Source organism: Lampetra planeri, chromosome 1 (genome assembly GCF_965212315.1).
Source record: "Lampetra planeri chromosome 1, kcLamPlan1.2.h2, whole genome shotgun sequence".
Lineage (NCBI taxonomy): Eukaryota > Metazoa > Chordata > Hyperoartia > Petromyzontiformes > Petromyzontidae > Lampetra > Lampetra planeri.
Genome location: NC_136107.1, coordinates 23,390,897 through 23,414,542, shown reverse-complemented (window position 1 = coordinate 23,414,542; position 23,646 = coordinate 23,390,897). Strand labels below are relative to the sequence as shown.

Sequence of the window (23,646 nt, the reverse complement as noted above, 5' to 3'; positions counted from 1 at the left end):
ATTTTAATTCATGCAGTTAAAATATTTTTGGATACACGTACAGTAAGTGTTTATTAATGATTGTGATGAATGATATTTAAATCAAGAGGATCGATGTGGGATTGACTGAATAGTACCTCACCTCCATGCTGATCTGGTCAAAGTCAGGGAAGGTGTCCGTCAGCTGCTGAAAGTCCTCCGGGGACATGGGGAAGATGTCGGAGTTACGGGGTACCCTCCTGCTGACGCGGCACACCACAGGTGGACACAGGCACAGTGACCCATAGCACACCATGGCACACAGTAAACACCACACTGCAGGTAGCACGCGCAGCACAATACATTGTACGGCACAGCAAGCAACACACATGGCACAGTGCGAGTGTACACACACCGAATGGCACAGCGAGTGCAGCGAGCGGTGTTCACAGCGTAGAGTACAGAACAGAGCATGCACAGTACACCCTAGACAGTGTGGCACACGGCACAGAGCTCGCAACACAGCGCACGTAACAACGCATTCAACTGATGTACAGAGAAAGGCCAAGTCGCTCGTCCATCGCGCCGAGCACAAATAAGACCAATGTGGTAATCTCCATAAAACAATGATTCAAAGAGGGGCTTACAACTCATGCACCGGGATGAACACAGTCTGGATGTAGCCCTCTTTCTTATCCTCCTCCATGGCATCAACCTCTGCCACACACACAGATGAAACACACACATAATCCAGAATTAAATGTAATCTGTCATTACTTTTTAGAGTGCTATTTACTGGCTCTGTAAAAATGATAAAGTCTGTGCAGAACATATTGTTTATGATACTACAGGAAAATTGAACATGGGGTTAAGCAATTAGACCCACAAAAGTCAAAAGTGCATTCTCATGTTGGCAACCCACATTCGATTCGTGCCTATGCACACATCTGGAAATCGATACGTGAACATGACCTGGGCTTCTACTAGGGTAACTCAGTCTGAAATGGATACTCTTGCAATTGTGTTAACAGTAACACTGGGGAGACAGAGGCATGGCCTAGCATGTTCCTGGTCACATCACCTTCTCATGTGACATGATGACCTTCACAGGGGCTTGCTGAGAGTCTCATCAGCACGAGTGGGAGACTGTTGTATTGTGCATACATATAATGCACGCAAGTAAACACAGAGGCTCAGGACTTACTGCGCGAGTAGTACTTGCTGAAGGCCTGGTCCTTGCCGATGTTCGGATAGAGGAACTTCAGGGGACACTCTGGAATGTTGGCATCACTCAGGATCTTGAAAGAATTGATGATGTCGGGGAAGGACACGGCCGTTAGCTGCTGCTTGGTGTACGGCTCCACCGAGTGGATCTGAACATCACCTGCAGACGCGCAACCCCGTGGACAATAGATGAGAGAAGGAGGGGCGGTGGCAATGATCACATGGGCAGCACGTGAGCCTCCACTCATAGTGATCCACTCACAGGAGGGGCAAGCAGCTGATTCAAACAAGGGTCACAGCACTCCTTAACTCAATTAAAAATCGGATCCTGCTCCACCCGGCTTCACGGACTGCTCCACATGCATTATTCTGTCCATGTTTTCACCAGGCCTGCAGTGAGTGGCCTTAAGTGTTGTAAGATTCCTGTTCTTTCCCTAACCTTTTATTACAATTCCATTCACAAACTCTTCCCGGTGCTCTTCACGCCGGCCCACCCTCTAGTCGTGGCCGTGTTATCACATTCGCACCTCTGCTTGCCCTTTTCCAGAACCCCCCTCCTCTCTCCCACCTCTCCATACTCCCACTGCCCACCGCCTCATCTTGTTACCAGGGATGCCCCGGTGGGCGATTCTCAAAGCACGCACGCTCCCACCTCCCCCCAGCTCACCGCAGGCAATGCCATCCTGCTTCTCGACCCAGGTGAAGGTGATGCCACCATCACGACTGCTCTCGCTGAAGCGCAGCAGGAAGGTGCCGCTCAGCTGGTCCTTCAGCAGGGACTTTTCCGTGTCCTTGCTCACAAAGCCCATGATGTACCTGTGTGTGCGCAGACAAAGACAAAGCTCGTCCGTTGAGCATCAGCTTGCCCCTTGGACAGGTACCATGAGCGAGTGTCCAACAAGGCGAGCGTGGCTATAGTGTGGAGAGGTAAATGGAGCAAGCACCACGCATACGTGGCCCAACCTCTTGTCCTCTTTTGTTTTTTTGTCAACTGCACTGCACTTGGCTGATTCAGCCTATTGGAAGCCCACAGCATTCATGGTGAAGTGGGTGACTAGCACGGAAAGACTGAGTGCTATGAAGAGGGCGAGTGTGGTTATGAAAGAGTGAGTAATGCGGAGGCTTAGTGTTGGGGAGAGATCGATTGCTGATGGAAACGTGAGATGTACCGGTGAGGTAAGTGGTGCAGGAATAATAGGTGAATGTTGCCTCCATTTCATACATTACCCTTCATTCCAGATGGGCAGAAGGTGCTTCTTTATGAGCTCAATGATCCCATCCAGCCACAGCCAAAACGAAAACTGCTTCTCGGGCATGTTCTCCTGCACTCCACGTACACACGGTATGTCAGTAAAGCCATACAGACTCCTTTCACATTGCTTTTTAACAACACATCAGTAACACCTTGCACAAACATTTTCAATACCCTTTACCAATACTAGCACTGTATGACACGAGATGGCCCTTACATCGACCCAGTATAGCAGTACAGCAGCCTCTTCAAACGTTGAAACAAGTGGAGTACGGTCAAACTCCGCACACGATAGACACTGTGGGGAGGCCTTAAATCAGCAGTGGATTGTGATGGACGCGTTATTTTTTTCATATTATGTCTATTGAGTACCCATAAAAACAATGTCATGATTGTCGTTAACTATAAAAATTTGTGATCATAAAATAACAACCAGCACAGCATGGTCCATTAATATAAATCGCATTATGCGGTGAGTGCAAAAATACAAACAAAACAGCATCTTGGGTTATTAATCATGCTTTATGAGAACATTGTGGTCAAGTCAACTTCTACATCACTTTATTAACACGAACATAATAATTTGCGTCATGCTGTGATGTGTATTTATTTCATCGTTTTGCGTTGATCTATGACCCTTGTATAATAGAGAGGGCCCTTGACTTTAAACATCTGGCAGCTCACCAGAATTGGTTCAAGCAAGCCAGACTGCTGATGAGACACTCAATGTCAAACCAGTCTAAATCTTCTCGTGTTGAATCAATGGCTGCTGATATTATGCACTCCCTGGGGAATGTGTGGCTGACGGGATGTGTAGAAATACGTTTGCGTTTTATGTGGCGAGACAGATATGTTGAGGCATATTCTCTGCCCTTTTATATTTATCACTTTATTAAGCTAGAACCTGCTGCCAGTGAGAGCTGCTGATCTCACCTTGCAGAACTTAGCCCAGGGCACCTGGCACTCCTTGTAGTTTGTAGTGAGACCTGGAACAATGTCGAGCCATCGATAGGGTCAGGCATCGTCACAGTAGAAGCTATGCCATTATAAACACATTCCTGCGGAGGGAGCTGGTAGGAACGTTGGGTTGCTCGGTCAATGGCCAGGGTCAACGGCGGCGTGGGGTATTCCGCAAATATGCCCGACTGTGAGGGCGGGCACAAGCCGGCGTGAGTAGGTTAAACGTTGAGTTTTATAAGGGCACCATGGGGTGACCAGCCCCTCCCCACCCCCCACCCTACCCACCCAGCCCTTCCCCACCCTCCCCTCCCCACCCAGCCCCACCCTCCCCTCCCCTCCCAGCCCCTCCCCACCCTCCCCTCCCCACCCAGCCCCTCCATCCCCACCCAGCCCCTCCCTGCACAACGGACGGACACAATAATCCCCTGTGGGCTGGTGTAATCAGGAGGTTCCTATCAGTAATAATTATCTGCCATCATATTAATCACCATAAACACAAGTGGTACAGACACACCGTGTCATCCCAGAATTCTATCCCAGAGTTTGAATTATGAAATATATATTTTTGTCACAGGTCAATTCAGCCCATCATCCTTCCCAGGGTCAATAAATTCACATCACTTAATGGGAAGTCAACATTGGTCATCCTATGAAGAGACTGGTTCCCACCATAGCAATGTATAATTACCGTAACTGGGTGAGGCCTGTCAACAGAGATGAGTACTGCCCAATACTTGCTTGAGCAAGGAGACACTGACTTTTTACTAAACACAAGTTGAGTACTGTGCATCTTTCTGTATTTTAGTTTGCTTCATCAGCGCAGGTATAACTTTCGCATATCATTTGTATGTTATTTGCATAAGTTTAATGCGATCGATTCTCACATGGATGATCCACGTGTGAACCGTGTACGTGAGAATAAATTTTAACCGATGGATCGATGCACTCTTTAAACGCCTACGACTTCTCACACAGCGCCGCGTCCCTACCGCTGACCCTAATGCGGGCCCTCCCCCTGTATGTATGTTGAACTTCTTTCGCATCATACATAGCCGACTATGATATTCGGAGGTGCAGGGGAAGGACAACAAACTAAACGCAAAAATCAGTTCTAAATAAATGATTTTTGGATTTAAAAGTGCATAACTTCCTAATATCTGAAGGAAGAGCGTTCCAGACGGCCGCAGAAGTGCATCTGAAAGCAGTAACTGTCTTTGTTCAATGGCTAGCCAAAAGCCGGAGTTCGCGTGATGGTGTATGGTCCTCGACAAGATCAGCAAGGTATTGTGGTTCATTTGTGGCAAGCACTTTGTGTGTAATGAGTGCTACCTAATAATGTATTCGTTTGGCAACTGGAAGGTAATGCAGCTCGGCGAGCACTGGATGGACACAGTCGGATCTTGCAGTACCCGCAACGACACGTGCCAAATCATTTTGTACAAACTGCAGTTTTGCCAGACGTCCCGTAGAGTAGTGAGTTGCAATAAGCGAGCCTGTCGATACGATGTTACACGCCACCGTGTTGGCTATGTCACGACTCAATAGTGGTCAAATGTGTCGTAGAGCCCTGATATGACAATTGAGAATCGATGGGATCGATGCACCCTTTAAACGCAGCGCTGCGTCACCACCGCTGACCCTACAGCAGGCCCTCCTCCGGCCGCGCCGCTGGCGGGGGGGGGGGGGGGAAACGCGCGCTGGACCCACCGAGCAGCTTCTCGGCGAGCGTGACGAGCTGCTGGGGGTTGAGGCCTCTGGAGGTGACGCACGAGAACTGCCAGCTGAGCACGTCGGAGAGCAGGCTCCAGCTCGCTGCCGGTGGGTTCAGGAACAGGGACAGGTTCTGTGGTAGAGACAGAGACGTGGCGCCACACTCCTCGTTATCCTGACTGTTCTATTTTGTTTACTACCACTGACATGTAATGGATACGACTTTAATTAGCGCAACACAAACACATTCAATACAATGTTTTGGAAGTACTTTTCTAATTGTACAATCTAGCAGAGATAATTATATTTCAACCAATATTAATGCCAGACGCTTTATATATCTGCACCTCCGATTAGAACTATTGGCTACATATTGTGCGAAGAAAGTTCAACATACATATAGAAAAAAAAATGCATTGTAAGTTTGATTTTTTTTACAATAGAGGGCTATTGCCGTCATTTAATTTCTCCAAGCACTAGAATTTAGAAACGGAGGAAAAAATATCGCCTTGCACTGCCCCATCCACCCAGAAGATTGTGCATGTAGTCTCACCTTCTGCTCGTTGGTGAGCATGTTGTACCACAGGATGGACGCCCAGCCATTGGGCAGTTGGCTCACGTTGGAGATGACAATAACAGGCAGAGACGTCGTCTGTGTTAGACGAAAGCACCGCACACACAATGCACGCACTGTGATGCACATTCAAGCTGCAAAGATATTTCCGTGACAATGCAAGCACTTACATCACACTGAGTTTCAGAAGAGATGACATCTGCAGTATCACGCCCTCTAAACCCATTTATGAAAGTATGTTTGTTGAACTTTTTAGATTTAAAGCTTTCGTGACTGTAGGGATTCATATTCTTGGTTCTTTCGGTAAAGTCACGTAGAAGGGAAATAATAAAATAATAAAAAGAAAACAATAACATTCTCACACTATTCTCACAACGTGAGAATTTGATTGTTTTATTTTTATTATTTTATTATTTCCCTTCTACGTGACTTTACCGAAAGAACCAAGAATATAATTTGTTGAACTTATTTCGCACCATACATAGCCAACCGTGCTAATCGAAGGTGCGGAAAGAAATAACTAATGCCAAGCTCGAAAGCCAGACTCCAAAGCATTCATGGTCGCGTTTGATATTACGAACAATGCAAAAACCCCAATGTTATTCACAGATACAAAAAACAACACTAATATTAGCCAGAAATGTAAATGTGTATCCATTATATCATCCCATATGTTTAACCAATCTGTGAATGTTTTGCACGGACTTCAGATGTAGTTGCATTTAGATGCAATGTCTATCCAAATTGTATTGTTGGTGATAGGACTCCACTTAAATTACTAAACCTGAAGTAGTTATGTTTTACCACTCGAATCTAAACTCCAACCAATAATCTTGTCACTGCACGTGGGACAGCTACCTCCAGGTCCATCTTGAGGCTCTGGTGGTAAAATTGCGTCTCAAAGCTGATGAGGTGGAGCTCTTCCGTCACTATCAGTGATCCCTGCACACACACACACACAAATAATACATTCTCAGCCACCTTACACTTGCAGGGCAAGTTCTGATTATCAATAACCTGATATGGTTGGGATGCCCTGTGGCAATGGTGGAGACATCATTGTCCGATTGCCTTTGCCTCCCAAGTGTCACAAATTGTTGGCACACTATCAAGAACAAATATTTAGCCACAGTCCTACTCAGAGAGGTAACGAATACAGGATTCGAATCTGGATAATGGCGAATGTAGCACAATACGTTAAAATTTGACACCGCAAAGTGAAGGTGATATCACCACAGATTTAGTGCCAAGCTAGTTTTACTTTGGGAGTATGTGGAGTAGTTTGACAGGTGAACACACAGGTATTATGGGTCAGCAGACTACGGTGACTTTGCAGATGCATCACCTGTGCTCCCTACTACGTCACCGTGCTACTTTGACATGCACATCAGACACTCAACCAACGTTTTCCTCCTCACATTGACCCTGAAATCCATGCTTTTTTCTTTAATCTCCCAACCCGGAATTAACTATTCCATGGAAATTAATGGGCACCTCGCGATGTTACTACTTATACGAGCTCGCAAATCTATTGGGCGACATGCTGAATTATCAAGAGTTCTCCATCAAACGTGGGGCACTGTTGATCCCTTGGCAAGCTGCGTTCCTCATGGGGGCCCTGGGTGCAGTAAAGGGGACCTCACCTCGTTCCTGCCTCCTGCTTGCGTGCGCTGTTCTCGTACTTGCTGCAGAAGACAAAGACAAAGATCCCCCGTAAAGCCTTAACAGGGGCAAGTGCTGTTAGCGAGCACCTATGAAGGCCGGAACGGCACACCACGCCCGGCCGCCTTTGTCTCCCCAGTGGCAATGTTTACACACCGCACCAGGTACTCATTTGAGGCTGAGTCGACCTAGGGGAGGGCCGGGACCGGTTCAGATAATCGTCACTGATGTTGGCCGTGAGCGGGAATCGAACCCGGGTCGCCAGATTCGTCGCACAGCGTGCTAACCGCTACACTACCGCTCACGCACACACACACACAAAGACTCCTTTAAAAGTTATTTTCAACTATGAGTATTCAAAAGCAGTAGAACAGGCGGAAGGGGCTATCATAGATCGGTTTATGTAAGAGGCGACTATGTGTGTGCATATGCGTCACTGCTGCTCTACCGCAGTATGACAGTGGTGAGGAGGTGTAACATGAACCTTGCCTGCACACATTGATATTCTCTAGTGCACTGGCAGGTAAACACTCAACAAAGAGCTGCTTGCGGTACAATTATACTGCTACTGCAATGCAGAGATTTTTTATTCAGTTTGACTTACTTCGATTCAGGTGAGAGCCCATTGAGATCAAATATATATTAAACAATAGGGAAATTTAACCCATGCATGGGAAGAAATATTTTATATTTGTGTGCAGGCGATTTTCAAATTCAGTATTTTGGCTTTGACACCAGTACTCTTCTGGCAATGCTTGTGCATGACATTGCAAGGTCTTGCACATCAACTTTACTGCAGAGCACACCTTGCTCTTATGCTTTGTAACATCACGCTTGCCACAATACCACAATACCTTGCTGATCTCGTCAAGAAGCATAAACCTAGCCATCGAACAAAGACGGTCACTGCATCACCAATGGCGGAGCCAGGATTTTCAGGTAGGGGGGGAAACCCCTCCAGCAATGAAAAATGATAGAGGAGTTGTTAGTAAGTAAGGATTTGTCCCTTGCTTTTTATTCGACGCGTGTGCGGCGATGGCGCAGCCATCGATCGAGGGTCGAATTCGAACCGTGTGTGATCGGCATCGCGCTCGCTGAAGGTGAATGCCTTCAGGGAAGTCGTGTACTGTATACGCAACTGTGCGCAATTCTGAGTCACTTATAACTGCTTTGCCGTTACTTATTGCCAATTATGGACTCAGACTATTGTCCTATCATCTCATAGAATCCCTGGCACATAATAATACGCTACAGTGACAGTGGGGGTCGCAAAATGCCAATTTATTACTAATAAACCCCAATGATCCGATCGAAATTAGGGATTTCAATCGGATCATTGGGGGGGCACGTGCCACCCCACCCCCCCAACTGGCTCCGCCAGTGTGCATTACGCGCTTTCAGATGCGCTTCTGTGGACGTCTGGAACAATCTTACATCCGATATTAGTAATCCACTGGAAATATATACTTTTAATATATCTTAAAAACTCATTTCTTTAGAATTGCTTGTTGTGTTTAGTTTGTTGTCCTTCACCCGCATGACCAATTAGCACGGTTGTCCCCGTACGGTGTGAAATGTTTAACATACATACATCCCCAGGCAGCTGTAGCGGTGAGCTGTGGCTGACTGCCAGGTGCAGTGACTACTCGCGTTGTGAACGTGTGCCGTGTGAGGAGCTCACCAGGTGGCGGAACTCCACCGCGAGGCTGCCACTGTTGCACTCCTCCATGTTCATGACCTTGGTGTTGGTGCCCAGGATGTTGAAGCGACGGAAGCTAGGGTTGGTGGGACACATGGTGACTTTAGTCCTCGACACTGGCTGCAGCTGTCCTTGCCGCTGATTGGCTCACATTGCACAAGATGTGATGGACTCGGAGTACTCTGTCAACTAACTAGTGATATTTTATGCATAGCAATATTGCAGGTAATTAAGGCCACTGAGTGGTCTGAGAGTAACTGACTTTAAGGACTGATGGTATACTTAGTCTTGTTTGTTTTTGGAATTAAATATTGCCCAGCCAAAGATGCTGTGTAATATGACAGATTAAAATGTTTTGCTAATAATATGCACAATGTCAGAACATTAAACAAATCTTAAGAGATGGATTTCAGGCACTCACCCCTTGACTGGAGGCTTATCGCCAATATCTCTGATGACGGCAGAAAATAAAAAAAAATACATGAGGTTAGTCTTTATTACCACCTGTCAAACTGACAAGAGTTGCGGTTTTCATTTTAAAACATGCACTGCATTAGTTTTAGGGGACATGTAGGCCAAAATGGGACCGATACTACAGAAAGCATCACTCACTTGTCAATGGATGCCTTAACCTTCAACTGGTAGTTCAACTCAGACAGCTTCACGAGGAGCCTGTAACAGCAAGGAGCAACGCACATGCAGTATCAGCTTAGAACCGTGGACATTATGTTGCGTACCGGCTGCGTTGCCGGAGCTCTGCTGGAAAATATCACCGTGTGCGATGCACGCACCTGATCTTGGCTGTGAACTGCACACTCGTCTTGATCACCAGCGGCCTCTGTGGGTGCGTGGGCATGCACGGTTGGCATTCCACCACGAAGGCGCTGAGGTCATTCACGTGGGTGGACAGTCACACAAGCGAGACAGATGAGCAACAGAGTAACATGAGAACCTACCCTCCTGCAGACTGCACCCAACAGCTACCATAAATCAGTTGCTGCATGGCGAGACTGTACCAGCAGGAAAACACCCATTTCACAAGTTCTGAAGGATATGATTTAGTAACGCGAACTAACCCAAAAAACCCCTATTATGGATATTGGTCGCAAAAGCCTATGTGTTAAACTAACGCGGTGTGAGTTGCATGGTACTTCGTTATCAATATGAAAGTAACAACAGCTTTATCAAAGTGGTAAACCTCTCCTGTTTGTTTCTAGAGTAGTGGATAATCTAGAAATATGTTCCATTTGTGAAAGGTTAAAATAATGTTGTTTTCTTCTTCGAGCATTAAAAAACACGAAACTAGTAATCGTGTGCTTTGTTGCAGGCGATATGAAGTTGAAGGCTTTGGACAATTTCAATCAGGAGTTACTGTCCAATCGTTGTTGCAGGTTTAATTGCAATGGCTGTGCACATGAGTGTTCAGTGCTTTACCGCACAACAAACAGAGGCCATAGAAACGAGACCTAAGTAATTAAATCTCAGGATAATCTTATGGTTAAGACGTTCATGTGTTTTCTTTTTACTGTGCACAAGCTTGCTTGGGTATGGAGCAATATGGTAATAATAAGTCCCTTGTCAATCTATTTGTGGATTAATGCTTCCCCATGGGATGTCAATTTTAGGGGTCATTTGACCATATGTCACCATGCTGGTCAGTATGGGTTGAAGGGTTGAAGGGAGGGAGGGCTGGGTGGCAGTCCTAGTTCAAATATCATTTCGCCACTGATATTAGACGTGGCCGGAAATCTAACTTAGACACTGGATTCGGAGTGTAGTGCGCTAACCACTGCATCACCACTCACAAGTGTATTGACGTAAATGGAGTCACTATGGCGTTTAGCGCCAGCTACTGTAACAAGAGTGGTATTGTGCGTCTTGAGCCTCTCTCTGGCACCAGAGTGGGTATGGCATGGAAGCGGGCCCTAAGGGGCATGGTTCTGGTGAGGGTCACAGAGAGGGCAGTTGAGGACGTGACAGTCTGGGTGAACCCGAGAGGGCACGTCACAGGAGAGGGTAGCGAGGGGGGCCAAAGGGTGGCAAGAGGGACACGTGATATATGGCCCAGAGCCTTCTAGTAGGATCTAGAAGGGGGCGTGGCCGAGGGCGGAGCCAGGCCACGCTCAGAGGCATAAAAGGGAAGTCCCGAGAGCCGATCCGGGCTGTCTGTTGGAATGGAACCCGCCGGTGCTACGTCTCTTCGATCCTCGGTCCTTGGTCTTTACTCTCGGCATCGTGGGTCAGGCAGTGTGTTATTGACTGACCCGGTTATATAGTTACCCCGTTGTGGTATAGTTAACCAAGTGTACGTTTATGCAGTTACCCTGTTGGGGTGTTATAATAAACGTGTTGCCTCCAAGTTCTAGTGTGTGTCTCCGTAGAACCCACTACACAAGTATAAAGACATTGCTGCAACACTTTGTGGAATGAACCTTATTATCAGGAGACCAGGTTCCATGCATTAAAGTATTCATTCAATACATAATTTGGTAACGCTTTTATATTTGATGAAATAAATCAAAAGTCATACACAGCAATGTGTGACCACCACAGGGGTTGGGGCGATGAGATGAGCTAATGTGCAGGGACAAGATGGATGACGACGACGAAATTGCAAGATCGAGAGGCAATGGCAAAAACATGGGGAGACCTTCATCCAGCAGTGGGTTTATAATGATTTCTTTCATAAAAATCCAGGATTCATGAAAATAAATACTAAAACCATTGTGAGGTTGTATTGCTGGACATTTGAAAAAGAGCTTTACAGCTCATCGGATTCCTCCAGTATAAATCAATATTCTGATCACGTGACTGATGCGCGAAATAATAGAAGCAGGTGATTCTTCTGTTGAAATAGCAAAAAAAAAATGTTTTGTTCAATACGCATGGCTTGAAATACACGCAGTGTGGTTGTGGGTTTCGAGCCTGTGACAGCGTGCGGTGCGTACTTGTTGAAGAGAGCCTGCAACAGGTTGCTGGTCTTTTCTTCCAAGTCGCCCTTGTATGAAACAATGGGGTCCCCTTTGTAGGTCACCTTCTGCTGCAGCTCCTCCAGCTTCCTGAGCTGCCTCAGCACCTGCAGCAGTGCCTCTGCCAACTCGGTGTACCTATAATGCGCACACAACAAAGACAACGATCCCCCACGCACGCACACACAAGGTGTGTGTTTCAGACCTCGTCACTGTGCAACACAATGCTCTCAGTGCGCGGCCAGGAAACTTTTAAAGGTTGTTCCTCCACATGTATCAAACACACAGGACAATTCATTTATATATACTCCACTGATCATCTTACTTTCTTCTCAACAGGTGATTTAATGTTGTGAAAAGTGATGCCTCTAAATCTTACAGACAAGCATTTCAGAAGATGTACTAAGTGTATATAGTTTAACACGTAGGCTTTCGCGACCAATATCATCCATAACAGGTTTTTCTTTGGGGTTAGATCATGTAAATATAAATGTGTCGTTAAACCCGCCACCACCCCACACAGCCAATTAGTAATGTTTGTCACACAAACAGAACATGCCAATTCGTTACTACAACAGCACGCCGGTGTGTTGGACAGCAAATCAAAACATTTACAATCCAGAGTACGACGTTTCGCCAGTCGTTACAACTCGCTTCATCAGACGGCCAAACCTGTTGAATTGCATTTATTTGCCATAGGCATCACCAATCCCCCGGGCTTTTGGGAGTAACGTGAAAACCAGTTGGGCAACCTTCCTCAGCAAGGTACACCACCACGTGTTTAAGGGCATAGCAACCTTTAACCTATATTCGTTTTACTTTTCCGTGAAATCTAAAGCCAGCAGGGTTCCGTTTATAGTTCCCCACTACTGTGTATAGTATTGGTATAACCCTAATGTAGCTGCTTTGTCACGCGTTAGCATTGTAATGAGCAATAGTTAATTAAAACACAGTCCTGTTCATGTGGCTGGAAAAGGACAGCGGGTTTATGCAGGGATGATTACGTTGCATTTTTATGAGGAGAGTGGTGGAATAGCGATTTGTAAGATCCAGTTGAGCTGGGTTCATTTCTCAGTTACTTTACAGAGATTTTGAGCCAGCTGGTCAGGAGTGTGCAAGGGCATATCCAGGTAACCATCGAGCAGAGTTAGATATGTCTTAGCTTGTCACGATAACAACAATTTCATATATTTAAGAGCACGCAATGAAAAACTAATTTACATTTAAGATGAATTTAAATATTTTTTTTACTTCAAATCGTGTCAATGACTTTTATACTGTCAGTGCCAGATATGGGAGTCAACCTGTTCATGACTAGCTTAAAACAACTCAGCCTTGGCACCTCCGATTAGCACGGTTGGCTACATATGGTGCGAAAAAAATTCAACATACATACAGTCTCAAAATAAACAGTTCGTGCAGTTGTTTAACTGTAGTACTGGGGAGACAGAGAATGATGGGTGTGATGCGTGTGAACAGCACTTGTGCCTACAATGAAAAGCCTGAGGGACATTTTTTGTGATGTATTCTAATCCATTGAATTGCCACACATCATTGGCATTCAAAATATGTATTTACAGACAAATTATTGCTCAACGAAGTGGCTTAATCACATGGAAATTTATTACAGCTAAATACTCTTGAATGCATGTTGATTCTAAATGTGGAGGGAAAAACCGGAGAACCTGGAAAAAATCCACATGACCACGGGAAGAACAAGCAAACTCCAAATATACATGCAGGGTCGGGATCGAATCCATGACCTCCTGTATACCTGAAGAGGTAGTTAACAGGAAACACTTCAACCAGTCTCAAGAATCATTTTAGAAGGCCCTTCTTGCATTTGGATATTTGGCCAATACCATGATCAAGTGGCTTGTGGGAAATAACCGCAGCTCTTGGAGAAAACTCATCCTAGCCACATCAACAGTATTTATCGGCAGGAGTTTGCTTGTGAAACGTGTGCATGATAGAACAGGTGTGCGACCTGAAAACTTAAAGTTCACAGCTCTGGAGTATTTTAAGACTCGTTTATGAATATCTGTATTTGCATCGGTACTTGGAGAATAATGGTAGTTCCTGCTTTCGCAGAGCAAAAATACATAAAATTCTTACTGAAGGCTCCCAGAGATGAGATTTTACGACACAACATCCCCGACCAGTGGTGCTGCCTGGCCAAGCAACACAGGAAGCATCCCCCTTCCTAGAAAATCAAGTGAAGTGCTTGCAGAGTGCAACCTCACTGCCACTGTAGTCTACCTGCAAATATAATTTCTTGGGTAAGACACCATCAGATCAAAATCACGGTGCTTTCCTGTTTTAATTAACATTAGGGTGGTGATCATCTCCTGTTTACAAATTCCACATTCCTATGGTGGAGGCGGGACTATCTACAAGACAACCACTGTTCATCTTCTTGGTTTTTTCGGTAAAGTCACGTAGAAGGGAAGTAATAAAATAATAAAAATAAAACATAATAAAACAATTCTCACGACGTTTCGGCCACAACGCAAGCAGCCGTTGTGGCCGAAACGTCGTGAGAATTGTTTTATTATGTTTTATTTTTATTATTTTATTACTTCCCTTCTACGTGACTTTACCGAAAGAACCAAGAAGATGAATCCCTGCAGTCACGAAAGCTTTAAATCGAAATACAACCACTGTTGACTTCCCTCCACACAATTGGTACTTATTTTAACCGACCATGGAGGGTTTATGGGCCGAGTCAACCCCCCGGCCGGGAACTGAACTTGCAACCTTATGATTGCGAGCCACTCAACGCGACCGCTGAGCTACCTGGCCAGATTTATTCACCTGATCATTGTGCAATTCAGGTGGGGAAAAGCAGGCATCATGCAGCAAGCGGGCACGTGCGACTTGGCAAGAGGGCGAGTGGGAGGGTGTGTACCACTTCTCCAGGTGGTCGAGGCAGATGTTGGGTGGGCCGCCGATGCAGCCGAGCTGCTGCCTCCGCTTCCACTCGTTCAGCTCTTCCAGCAGCGGCTTCTTGTGGACATAGTCGGCGATGGCCAGCAGCTCTGTCATCGATTGCAAGATTTGCTGTGTCGCACAGAGACATAAGATCACCTGAAGGATTCTACGGATTGTTGGGGCGAGTCCTGTTCGCGAGCACCTACGAAGGCCGGCACGGCACACGAAGGGGTGGGTGGTCAGAACCACACCCCCGACCCACTTTGATTCCCTGGTGGCATCACACAAGTGCTCATTTCAGGCTGAGTTAACTTAGGGGGGAGGCCCGGAATGGGTAGATATATACGGTGCATCTCTGTAATTTAGCAATGTTGACCGTGATCGGGATTTTAACTCGGGTCGTCGGGCTTCGTAGCGCAATTTGCTCACCACTACCCGACCGCTCCCCATAATTAAGCACCAAATCGCAACCCACCGCAATGCATACGCGTGGCTTGATATGAATGTGCAGATTTACCACAATTGCAGAGCGCCTAATGTGGTCAAACCCAGAACCAGATCATTCTGTGTCCCTGACGTGGAGACCGAGATTGCCGCGACACGTTTTGCTGTAGGGTCCGCACCTTGCGATTCTGGTCCAGGTTCTGCAGCATCACCTGCAGCCGTGCCATCTGCTTTATGGAGTCCCCCTGCCCGTTGGGCTTGCCGTTCTGTGGCGACGGCTGCTGTTTTGACAAGAGACTGGCGCTATTGCTCTCTGGACCGTCTGTGGTGACACAAGAATCCAGCCACGTGTTCAATCAAATCAAACACACACAATATAAAATATGCAAATGCACTTTGAAACTGGACAGTTTAAAAAAAAGACAAAACTGGATACATTTTTCATCTAGAAGTCAATTTCTAAGAGAATTAAGACTGAAAAATGTTGTTAAAAGCCCCCACCGAAGAATAAGAAAATAGAACAGTGGTCAAAAACCAGCCCAGTAGCTGATACAATAATGTAGGCAATGCCCACGTTTTGAGAACATTTGTCCTCACCTTTGGTCTGAAAGTCTTTGTAGCGGAAGTCAAACTCATCCTGACAATTTTCCAGGGATTTGATATTTTGCTCTGTCACCTGAAGGCACATATCAACATATGAACACATATATAGTGCAGTACTATTTATTTGACTAAACAACATTTTTACAAATGTAATTTGAGAACTCTTATAACTCATTAATCTCCTATGAAAATATATCACTAGGTTTACTGTTCGCCAACAGCATCCCAATAGTTTACTACTATTACGTCTTTTTATGAGCACACTACACATTCACACCTGCACGTGTATGAACATTAACACAGATAAACTATAAGTTTCCATTTTATTTCTCACTATCTTTACTACCCGGCTTCGCCCGGGCTTGGATTCTTGTCTTGGATTAATACACGGCCTACGCGGAGAGTTAGGGGGGGGGGGATGCGTGACGTCAGTAGGCACACTGCGTGACGCTGCCGCATGCGGGTGACATCACAGATGTGACGTCACCGCTCACTTGCCGTGCAAAATATATCCATTATTGCGCCCCCCCCCCCGCCCCCCAAAATACAAAAGTCTATTTTTATACTTTTTGCATTGTGTACAGTCTGGAAGCTACCCACATGCCAAATGTCAAGTTTGTTGCATGTCGGGAAGTATGCTAAACATTTCGAACAGACACACATATTCACAAATTTCCCTTTTATATATATAGATATGCAAGTGCACATCCGTGCAGTAACATCATCATCGTGTCTCGACTGATCCAGATCCATTCACTCGGGCTCCATACAAGCCTAGTTTTACAGCACCACTCTCCACAGGTGTTATACCTGCACGCGTTTCTTGACCTCTGCGATGGTTAGTTCCAGGTTCTTCTGCTTCTCAGACTGGATGGAGCTCTGAGGTCGATACTGCTGACCTTCAGCACCCTGTGGCAGAGACAAGGCAAGTGTCATGGCCATGGACGAACGTCCATACTCACAATCGGTAGTGACCAGTAATGGTGAGCCATGAGTAACTATCTGTACATGAAGTACGATGCACTTCATTGCATCTATTAACCAATTAGATAGGCTGCAAAACTGGTCAAGTTGTTGCATAAAACACTTTCACAATCATGCTTTTTATTTACCGAAGAAAGCCTTACCCAGTCGTTCAGGTTGTTTCAGAGAATCCTGATTTGGAGAACACCCATGCATGCGAGGGGATAGCAAGCAAAGAGCTTGGCACCGATGTACTCAATAATGATTTACTGACCACATCACAGCCCAAGCCTACAACATCTGGTATTTCCAGGGAGTCTCCCTATCAAGCAATAACCAGGCTTGGTACCTGATTAGCTGGTTAGATAGATCGGGTGCATTCAGGGCGATTTCATTTTTGGGGTGATGTGGTCATCGTTAAATGCATGTGCCGTTAGAGGAAATCGGAGTTTCAGGAGAACATGGACTCGTACAATGCAGCAATGTTTTAACTTTGAAACAAATCTTTACTGAAGTGACCTAGAGGTAAATCTTTGCAATTCACCATTGTCTCTGCATTTACATGTTGAAGAGTGAATAGGAAAACAATAGCAAAAATAACGGCAACCTTTACAAGTGATGCATGAATGCACGCAAGTTCAACTCACCATGTGGGCCTTGTTCGCTCTATCTAAGATGTGCTGCTCCTCCTGCAGGCACTGAGATATGAGGGAAGCCATCTGGGTGGGGTTCTCCAGGTACTTTGCCTGTGAACACATATATACAGAGACAGATAACTTGCTTGGCATTATATGGCTGGTGGGGGAAAGTCCTGTTCGTGAGCACTGTTACTGTTGTTTGCACATTTCATCAAGCACTAATTTAAGGCTGAGTCAAATTAGGGGAGGCACAGGACAGGTTCATATTCCCGACGTAAGTGAAGGTGTGTGTGTGCCCAGGAATTGAATCGAGAGTAGAGAATTGTAGCTCAGTGCGCTAACAACGATGCCACCACTCCCTACAAACACAAAGATCCCTCATATAGCCTTAACAGGACAAGTATTGTTAGAAGTACCTATGACGGCCGGCAAAGCACCCGAGGGGATGGGTGGCCAGCACCACGGCTGGCCACCTTTGTCTCCCTAGTGCTGATGTTTACACACCGCACCAGGTACTCATGTGAGGCCGAGTCGACCTAGGGGAGGCCCAGGACCCATCAGAAAACCGTCACTGGTGTTGGCAGTGAGCGGGAATGGAACTCGGATGCCCGGGTTCATAGTGCAGCACGCTAACAGTTGCATTACCGCTCCCCTACAAACACACACACACACATCTATTTGAAAGTAAATGTCCACACAGACCTTGGCTTATGCACAAATACCTATTTACTGCTTGTCCTTGTGAATGTATTCACACCGTTGGTGTGTGCATATGAAGTTGTGTTTGCAGTTGGGCTTAGGCTCAGCCAGGCACCTGAATGTTCTGTTTAATCTTGCGCAGGTTGTGCTGCAGAAGCAGGTTGTGCTCGGAGGAGAACCGTCCATACTGCACGTCCAGCTGGCTCAGCAGAGTATGCAGCAGCAGAGAAGCCTGCGACGGATCGCTCGCTGCATGGCTCCTGGAACCACATGTCCCACGCAAATCACCGATTTGGAAAAGCATTGCCGCTATCGAGTTTCAATGAAACGATTTTAAAGGCAAATCGGACCAGGTTGCTGTAAATCATTGTCGTAATCATCATCATCATCATTGGGCCATCGTCAGTGTGCAGCGTTGGCATAACCGGGCTCCTCACCAGTCCTGTCCTTCGATCCAGGGGGCGATAAACTGCCGCACCTCCATGGGGAAGCTCTCGTTGTAGAGCTGGTCCAACAGCTCCAAGTACTTCATGTCCAGCTGCTGGAGCTTGTTCCACTGCGCCATGATGTTTCCTCGTAGACTGGGGATTTGTGCACCGCGATGGCGAGATGTTAACTACCTCACCTGGTATACAAGGAGGTCGTGGGTTCGATCCCGACCCTGCATTTTTCTCCGGCTCCTCCGGTTTTTCCCTCCACATTTAGAATCAATGTGAGTTTAGAGCATTTGGCTACTATAAATGTGCACATGATAAGCCACTTCGTTGAGCTATAATTTGTAGCCAGATCGCTTCTGAAAAATTGCTATATAGCTCAGCGGGCCTTACCTGGTACAATTAAAATAGTTTGCAGTTTAAATATTGTTTGAGTTTATGTACAAGCATTGGCTTATCTCCTGTTTAGAGGAGATCGTGTTTCGGGCTCAAACCAATTAGAGGAGTTAACCCGGAGGCCTCTGTCAAAGTTGCTCACAGTTCAAGCAAGCAATGCAACAGCACTTATCTCTATTTGATACACCGAGTCAGAGGTGAAAGCTCCACATTTCCACTGGCGGAGTCAGTGGGGGGGGGGTGGGCACGTGCCGCCCCAATGATCCGATCGAAATCCCTAATTTCAATCGGATCACTGAGGTTGATTAGTAATAGATCGGCATTTTGCGACCACACTGCCACTGTGTAGCATATTATGTGCCAGGGACTCTATGAGATGATAGGATAATAGTCCGAGTCCATAATTGGCAATAAGTAACGGCAAAGCAGTTGTGACTCACAGAATTGTGCGCAGTCGCGTATACAATACACAACTTCCCTGAAGGCATACCTTCAGCGAGCGCGATGCCTATCACACACGATTCGAATTTGACTTTCGATGGATGGCTGCGCCATCACCGCACACGCATCGAATAAAAAGCAAGGGACAAGTCCTTACTAACAACTCCTATCATTTTTCATTGCTGGAGGGGTTGCCCCCCTACCTAAAAATCCTGGCTCCACCATTGCACATTTCTATGGCAGGGATCAGTCTCTCCATACGCAAATATGATACCCATTGTAGTGTCCCCAGATAAATTATAGGTTAATTTGAGGCACGACTGGCATTTGAACTTGCAACTAGCCGATTGGAAATTTAGCAAATATACAAGAGGAATTCACATTTGGGATTTCAGCTATTAGAGGTGCAAATAATGGTCCGCTGTTGTGAAATCTGTGATTGGGCCATCGTTATATATAGTAGATGGTATGTTCTGATAAGCAGGGCTGGAAATGAGAATAATTTACTGGGGGAACTCGTAAATGATTCCCCCCACCTCCCACTAAATCTGGACGTACACTAGATCTTAGGAGGGTTGCTTCATCTGTGGGTCTCTGTTTGTCAGTGGGCCTCTGTGCATTTCTGTGGGGATCTGTGTGCATCTGTGGGCCTCTATGCGTGTATATGAGTCTCTGTGCATTTCTCTGGGTATCTGTGTGTGTCTCTGTGTGCGTCTGTGAGTTTCTGGACATCTGTCCGTGGGTTTCTGTGCTCATCTGTGTGCATCTCTGGGTCTTTGTGCATGTCTGTGGGTCTCTATGCGTGTCTGTGACTCTCTATGTGTGTTTGTGGGTCTCTAAGCATGTCTGTGGGTTTATGTGCATGTCTGTGGGTCTCTCCGTTAATCTAGGCGTCTTTCTGTGAGTCAATAAAATAAAAATATGAATCCTTGATTCCTTCCGGAATGCAGTCGGGTTCAAATTGTTACTTCCATCATGGTGTTCCGGGGCATTCCGGCCCATTTCCACCACTGCTGATAAGGCCACACAGCTTTATTGGTCAGTTGCTGGTATTTAGTGATTGCAAAACAGACACAGTGCTAATTCACTTGCTACGATATCCAGCAACTAAACTGTCTGAATCCCCCAGACAAATTCTTGTTTATATTAAAACATAAAGTAGAGCATTATTATAGTGCTTTATTATGTCGTGGCACCCTTGGTGAAGAAGAAAATATGTATAACCGAACCGGATGACAGAGTCATATGTTCTGGTAGATGCCAGTTGGAAAATAACCATCCAGTGGCCTTCTAATTTTAGCATGTGCCTCCATGTTTAATCATCGTAAACAGCAGTACTACCTACTCTATGGAACAGAATGCAAAAAAAAGAATGTAATGAATGCCTTGGGATATCCAAAAGATGCACTACCGAAGCCATCAACAGAAGCTTAACTGTACGTGTGGTAAATGTTATGTTGGGCAAACAGGACGAATGATGAGCACGAGACTAAAAGAACATCAGATAAATATTATATTCCCCCAAAAGCAAATGTCAGCAGCATCAGCAGAACACGCGTGCCAACAAGGAGTTGTGCCTAAAGAATGACCACGCTGGGCATGGCATGAAGAAGCATTTATTTAGTAGTGGATTAACAAAGCAATAATCATGATGCCGGACTATTTTCCTGGATGGTTTTGACAGATCGAATGGTATTCATCCATAACAGCTTGGCTACTTGTCCACATTGTCCTGGCGATAATCCCAATACAAGAAAACAAAAACCTTTACTCTGGCCATATTCCACCCTGCTGGTTAAGTCTTCACAGCACTGAATTGTATCACCCCATTGCGTATGTTTCGTGGAAAATAATTTACACGGTAAATAAGTCATCATGGATGCTGCATGGTCGAAGGTAATTTCCAAAACGTCTTACTGAGGCCACCGTAGAGAGCGGGAAGAGCTGTGAGAGTACTGAATGCGTGTTCCAGCAAGTTTCCAATCACGCTACATCCAGAGCAATGCGCGGCACATGCATTTGGTATGAGCTTGATGAGTCTTGCCTACGGGTGTCAACATATCCCGGGAAAGTTGTGGCTACAACCGTGGTGGGCAGTTAGGGCAAGAGCCTACTGTACAGTAGTACAAGCAACTTACTTTGAATATATAATTAACTAGCCTTTTGCCCGTCCAAGGACGGGTGTATTTCAGTAAATCTGAAACTTGCAAGCGAAAAGCAGACCGCGACGTGATATTCATTGTATCAATTCGTGTGCAATTTGTAAGGCCGCGATGACACAGACTCATTTCATTTAAAGGTTATAATCCCTTCTTCATCATGACGTCCTTCTTACTTCAATGTCTCAATAGCGTCACGGAGATGACGTGACGTGAGGGTTCTGCCTTTGTAGTGAGGGTTGTAAGTTGACGCCGATGAGGGGGGACGAAGCGCCTCGCCCCCCCTATGTGGAGTGCCGTCACCCGCTCATTATTATTAATGGTGGGGGGTGCTACATGTGGGGTGACGTCACCCGCTCATGATTATTAATGAGGGGGGGGGTCCATGTGGAGGATGCCACCTGTTCATGATTATTAATGAGGGGGGCTGGCCGACGTGAGTGACGTCACGTGTCGGACACACAGACATTATTGGCTCATTATACAGTAAAACCTTGGATTGCGAGTAACTTGGTCTGCGAGTGTTTTGCAAGACGAGCAATTTTTTTAAATAAATATTAATTTGATAAACGAGCGAGGTCTTGCAATACGAGTAGTAGTATACGCTTTGGCTGACTAGCGTCACGTGATCACAACTGATATACGAGTGCTTTGATATACGAGTGCTTTGGATTACAAACACGTTTCCGGAACGAATTATGCTCGCAATCCAAGGTTTTACTGTAGTAGTAAATGACCACCCTTCCCACTGCACTGTTCACACAGTGCCGGATTATCTTAGGAGCAAAAGTCGCTACATATGCTACGGGCCCTGAACTTTCAAGGGCCCCGCCGCTAAATGCTTTCAAGCTATCAATTCCGGTTCAGCAATTCTGCACTTGCTCTATTGCTATAGTACTATACCGCCTTCAACTTTTATGAACGACTGAGTGTTTAAGGTTAGCGATTTGTCGTATTATCTGGCTGTATTGCAAATGAAAAAAATACGATTATTTTACTATGCAAGTAAAAAATATTATGTTTTTATATTTACGTTTTTTTTTATTTAGGGCCCCTTTATAACATATGCTACAGGTCCCGCACTACCTTAATCCGGCGCTGGGTTCACACCAATGTCGTATCAGCCTTGAAGCCGAGAGATGGGCGAGCTCTGGACAAATTCCTGACCGAATGTCCCCAAAACTGACGGCTCTGCCATTTGTGTGCATGTCACAGCAGTGTAACACGAGACCCCCCCCCCCCCCAAGGCAACTATGCAGCAGCATCGCCAGAGCTCCATTAAAGCGGTGGCTCTTGCTTTGAAAAGGGTTAGCCGCTTGTGTCTGGACTTCGAAGCGACAATTGTAGTCTGTTTTGCCACCAAGTAGCCACGCATGCGAGTGCGAGTACACCGACACGAGCAAAACAGTCGCCATAACATTCACAAACATTCCTTATCTACTGCACACTCAGCACACGACAGGGCAAACTTCAGTCTCAACACCGCCGTGTCTGCCGCCGTAGTTGGCATTGTTGTTATTATTATTGACGCTGCTCCACAATGTTTGACGGCAAAGCATCGACTTACACACACGGACGGTCGGCGAAGTTTGTGAACGTAACGAACTATTGTGGGGGGGGGGGGGAGAAAAAGAGTAAAAAAGCAGCTGTTAAAACATCCAAGGCTTAGTAGGAAGTGCGCGTGGGTGTCCCTCTCACCTATTCTTGGGCGCTCACGAAAGCTGGTCCCCGAGAGAGACAAAGGCGGCCGCGGCGGTGGCGGCGGCGACAACAGCGTCGGTCGCACCTCACTCAGTGCAGTGCGTAAGTGTGTAAGTGAAGTACACGCGAGTGCAGGGCGTGCGTAAGTGTGTACACGCGGCGAATCAAGACGCGGAAGGTTGAACGACGGCGATCCGTGGATGAGAATGGGGGGAGTGACGTCACGTCG

General features: G+C 46.1%; 1 protein-coding gene across 4 annotated transcripts in view; it reads right to left on the bottom strand.

The window, feature by feature from the left end:
- The window catches only part of LOC144720371 (signal transducer and activator of transcription 1-alpha/beta-like), a 26,373-nt gene extending 2,727 nt beyond the window's left edge, over nucleotides 1-23,646 (bottom strand). Inside the window, exons 1-23 of one of the 4 annotated variants that reach the window (XM_078597102.1) lie at nucleotides 23,415-23,646; nucleotides 18,724-18,867; nucleotides 18,402-18,546; nucleotides 17,597-17,695; nucleotides 16,797-16,895; nucleotides 15,981-16,059; nucleotides 15,563-15,705; nucleotides 14,917-15,068; nucleotides 11,988-12,146; nucleotides 9,831-9,923; nucleotides 9,652-9,711; nucleotides 9,461-9,490; nucleotides 9,022-9,115; nucleotides 7,322-7,363; nucleotides 6,537-6,620; nucleotides 5,658-5,756; nucleotides 5,102-5,237; nucleotides 3,368-3,420; nucleotides 2,410-2,504; nucleotides 1,850-1,998; nucleotides 1,163-1,342; nucleotides 606-675; nucleotides 117-221 (exon numbers count right to left, since the gene is read on the bottom strand). In XM_078597102.1, coding sequence (XP_078453228.1) covers nucleotides 117-221; nucleotides 606-675; nucleotides 1,163-1,342; nucleotides 1,850-1,998; nucleotides 2,410-2,504; nucleotides 3,368-3,420; nucleotides 5,102-5,237; nucleotides 5,658-5,756; nucleotides 6,537-6,620; nucleotides 7,322-7,363; nucleotides 9,022-9,115; nucleotides 9,461-9,490; nucleotides 9,652-9,711; nucleotides 9,831-9,923; nucleotides 11,988-12,146; nucleotides 14,917-15,068; nucleotides 15,563-15,705; nucleotides 15,981-16,059; nucleotides 16,797-16,895; nucleotides 17,597-17,695; nucleotides 18,402-18,546; nucleotides 18,724-18,851 — 2,294 coding nt within the window. In that variant the 5' untranslated portion in view covers nucleotides 18,852-18,867; nucleotides 23,415-23,646. The remainder of the gene's footprint in view (nucleotides 1-116; nucleotides 222-605; nucleotides 676-1,162; nucleotides 1,343-1,849; nucleotides 1,999-2,409; nucleotides 2,505-3,367; nucleotides 3,421-5,101; nucleotides 5,238-5,657; nucleotides 5,757-6,536; nucleotides 6,621-7,321; nucleotides 7,364-9,021; nucleotides 9,116-9,460; nucleotides 9,491-9,651; nucleotides 9,712-9,830; nucleotides 9,924-11,987; nucleotides 12,147-14,916; nucleotides 15,069-15,562; nucleotides 15,706-15,980; nucleotides 16,060-16,796; nucleotides 16,896-17,596; nucleotides 17,696-18,401; nucleotides 18,547-18,723; nucleotides 18,868-23,414) is intronic. The other 3 variants (XM_078597120.1, XM_078597112.1, XM_078597128.1) reach the window with 3 other exon arrangements.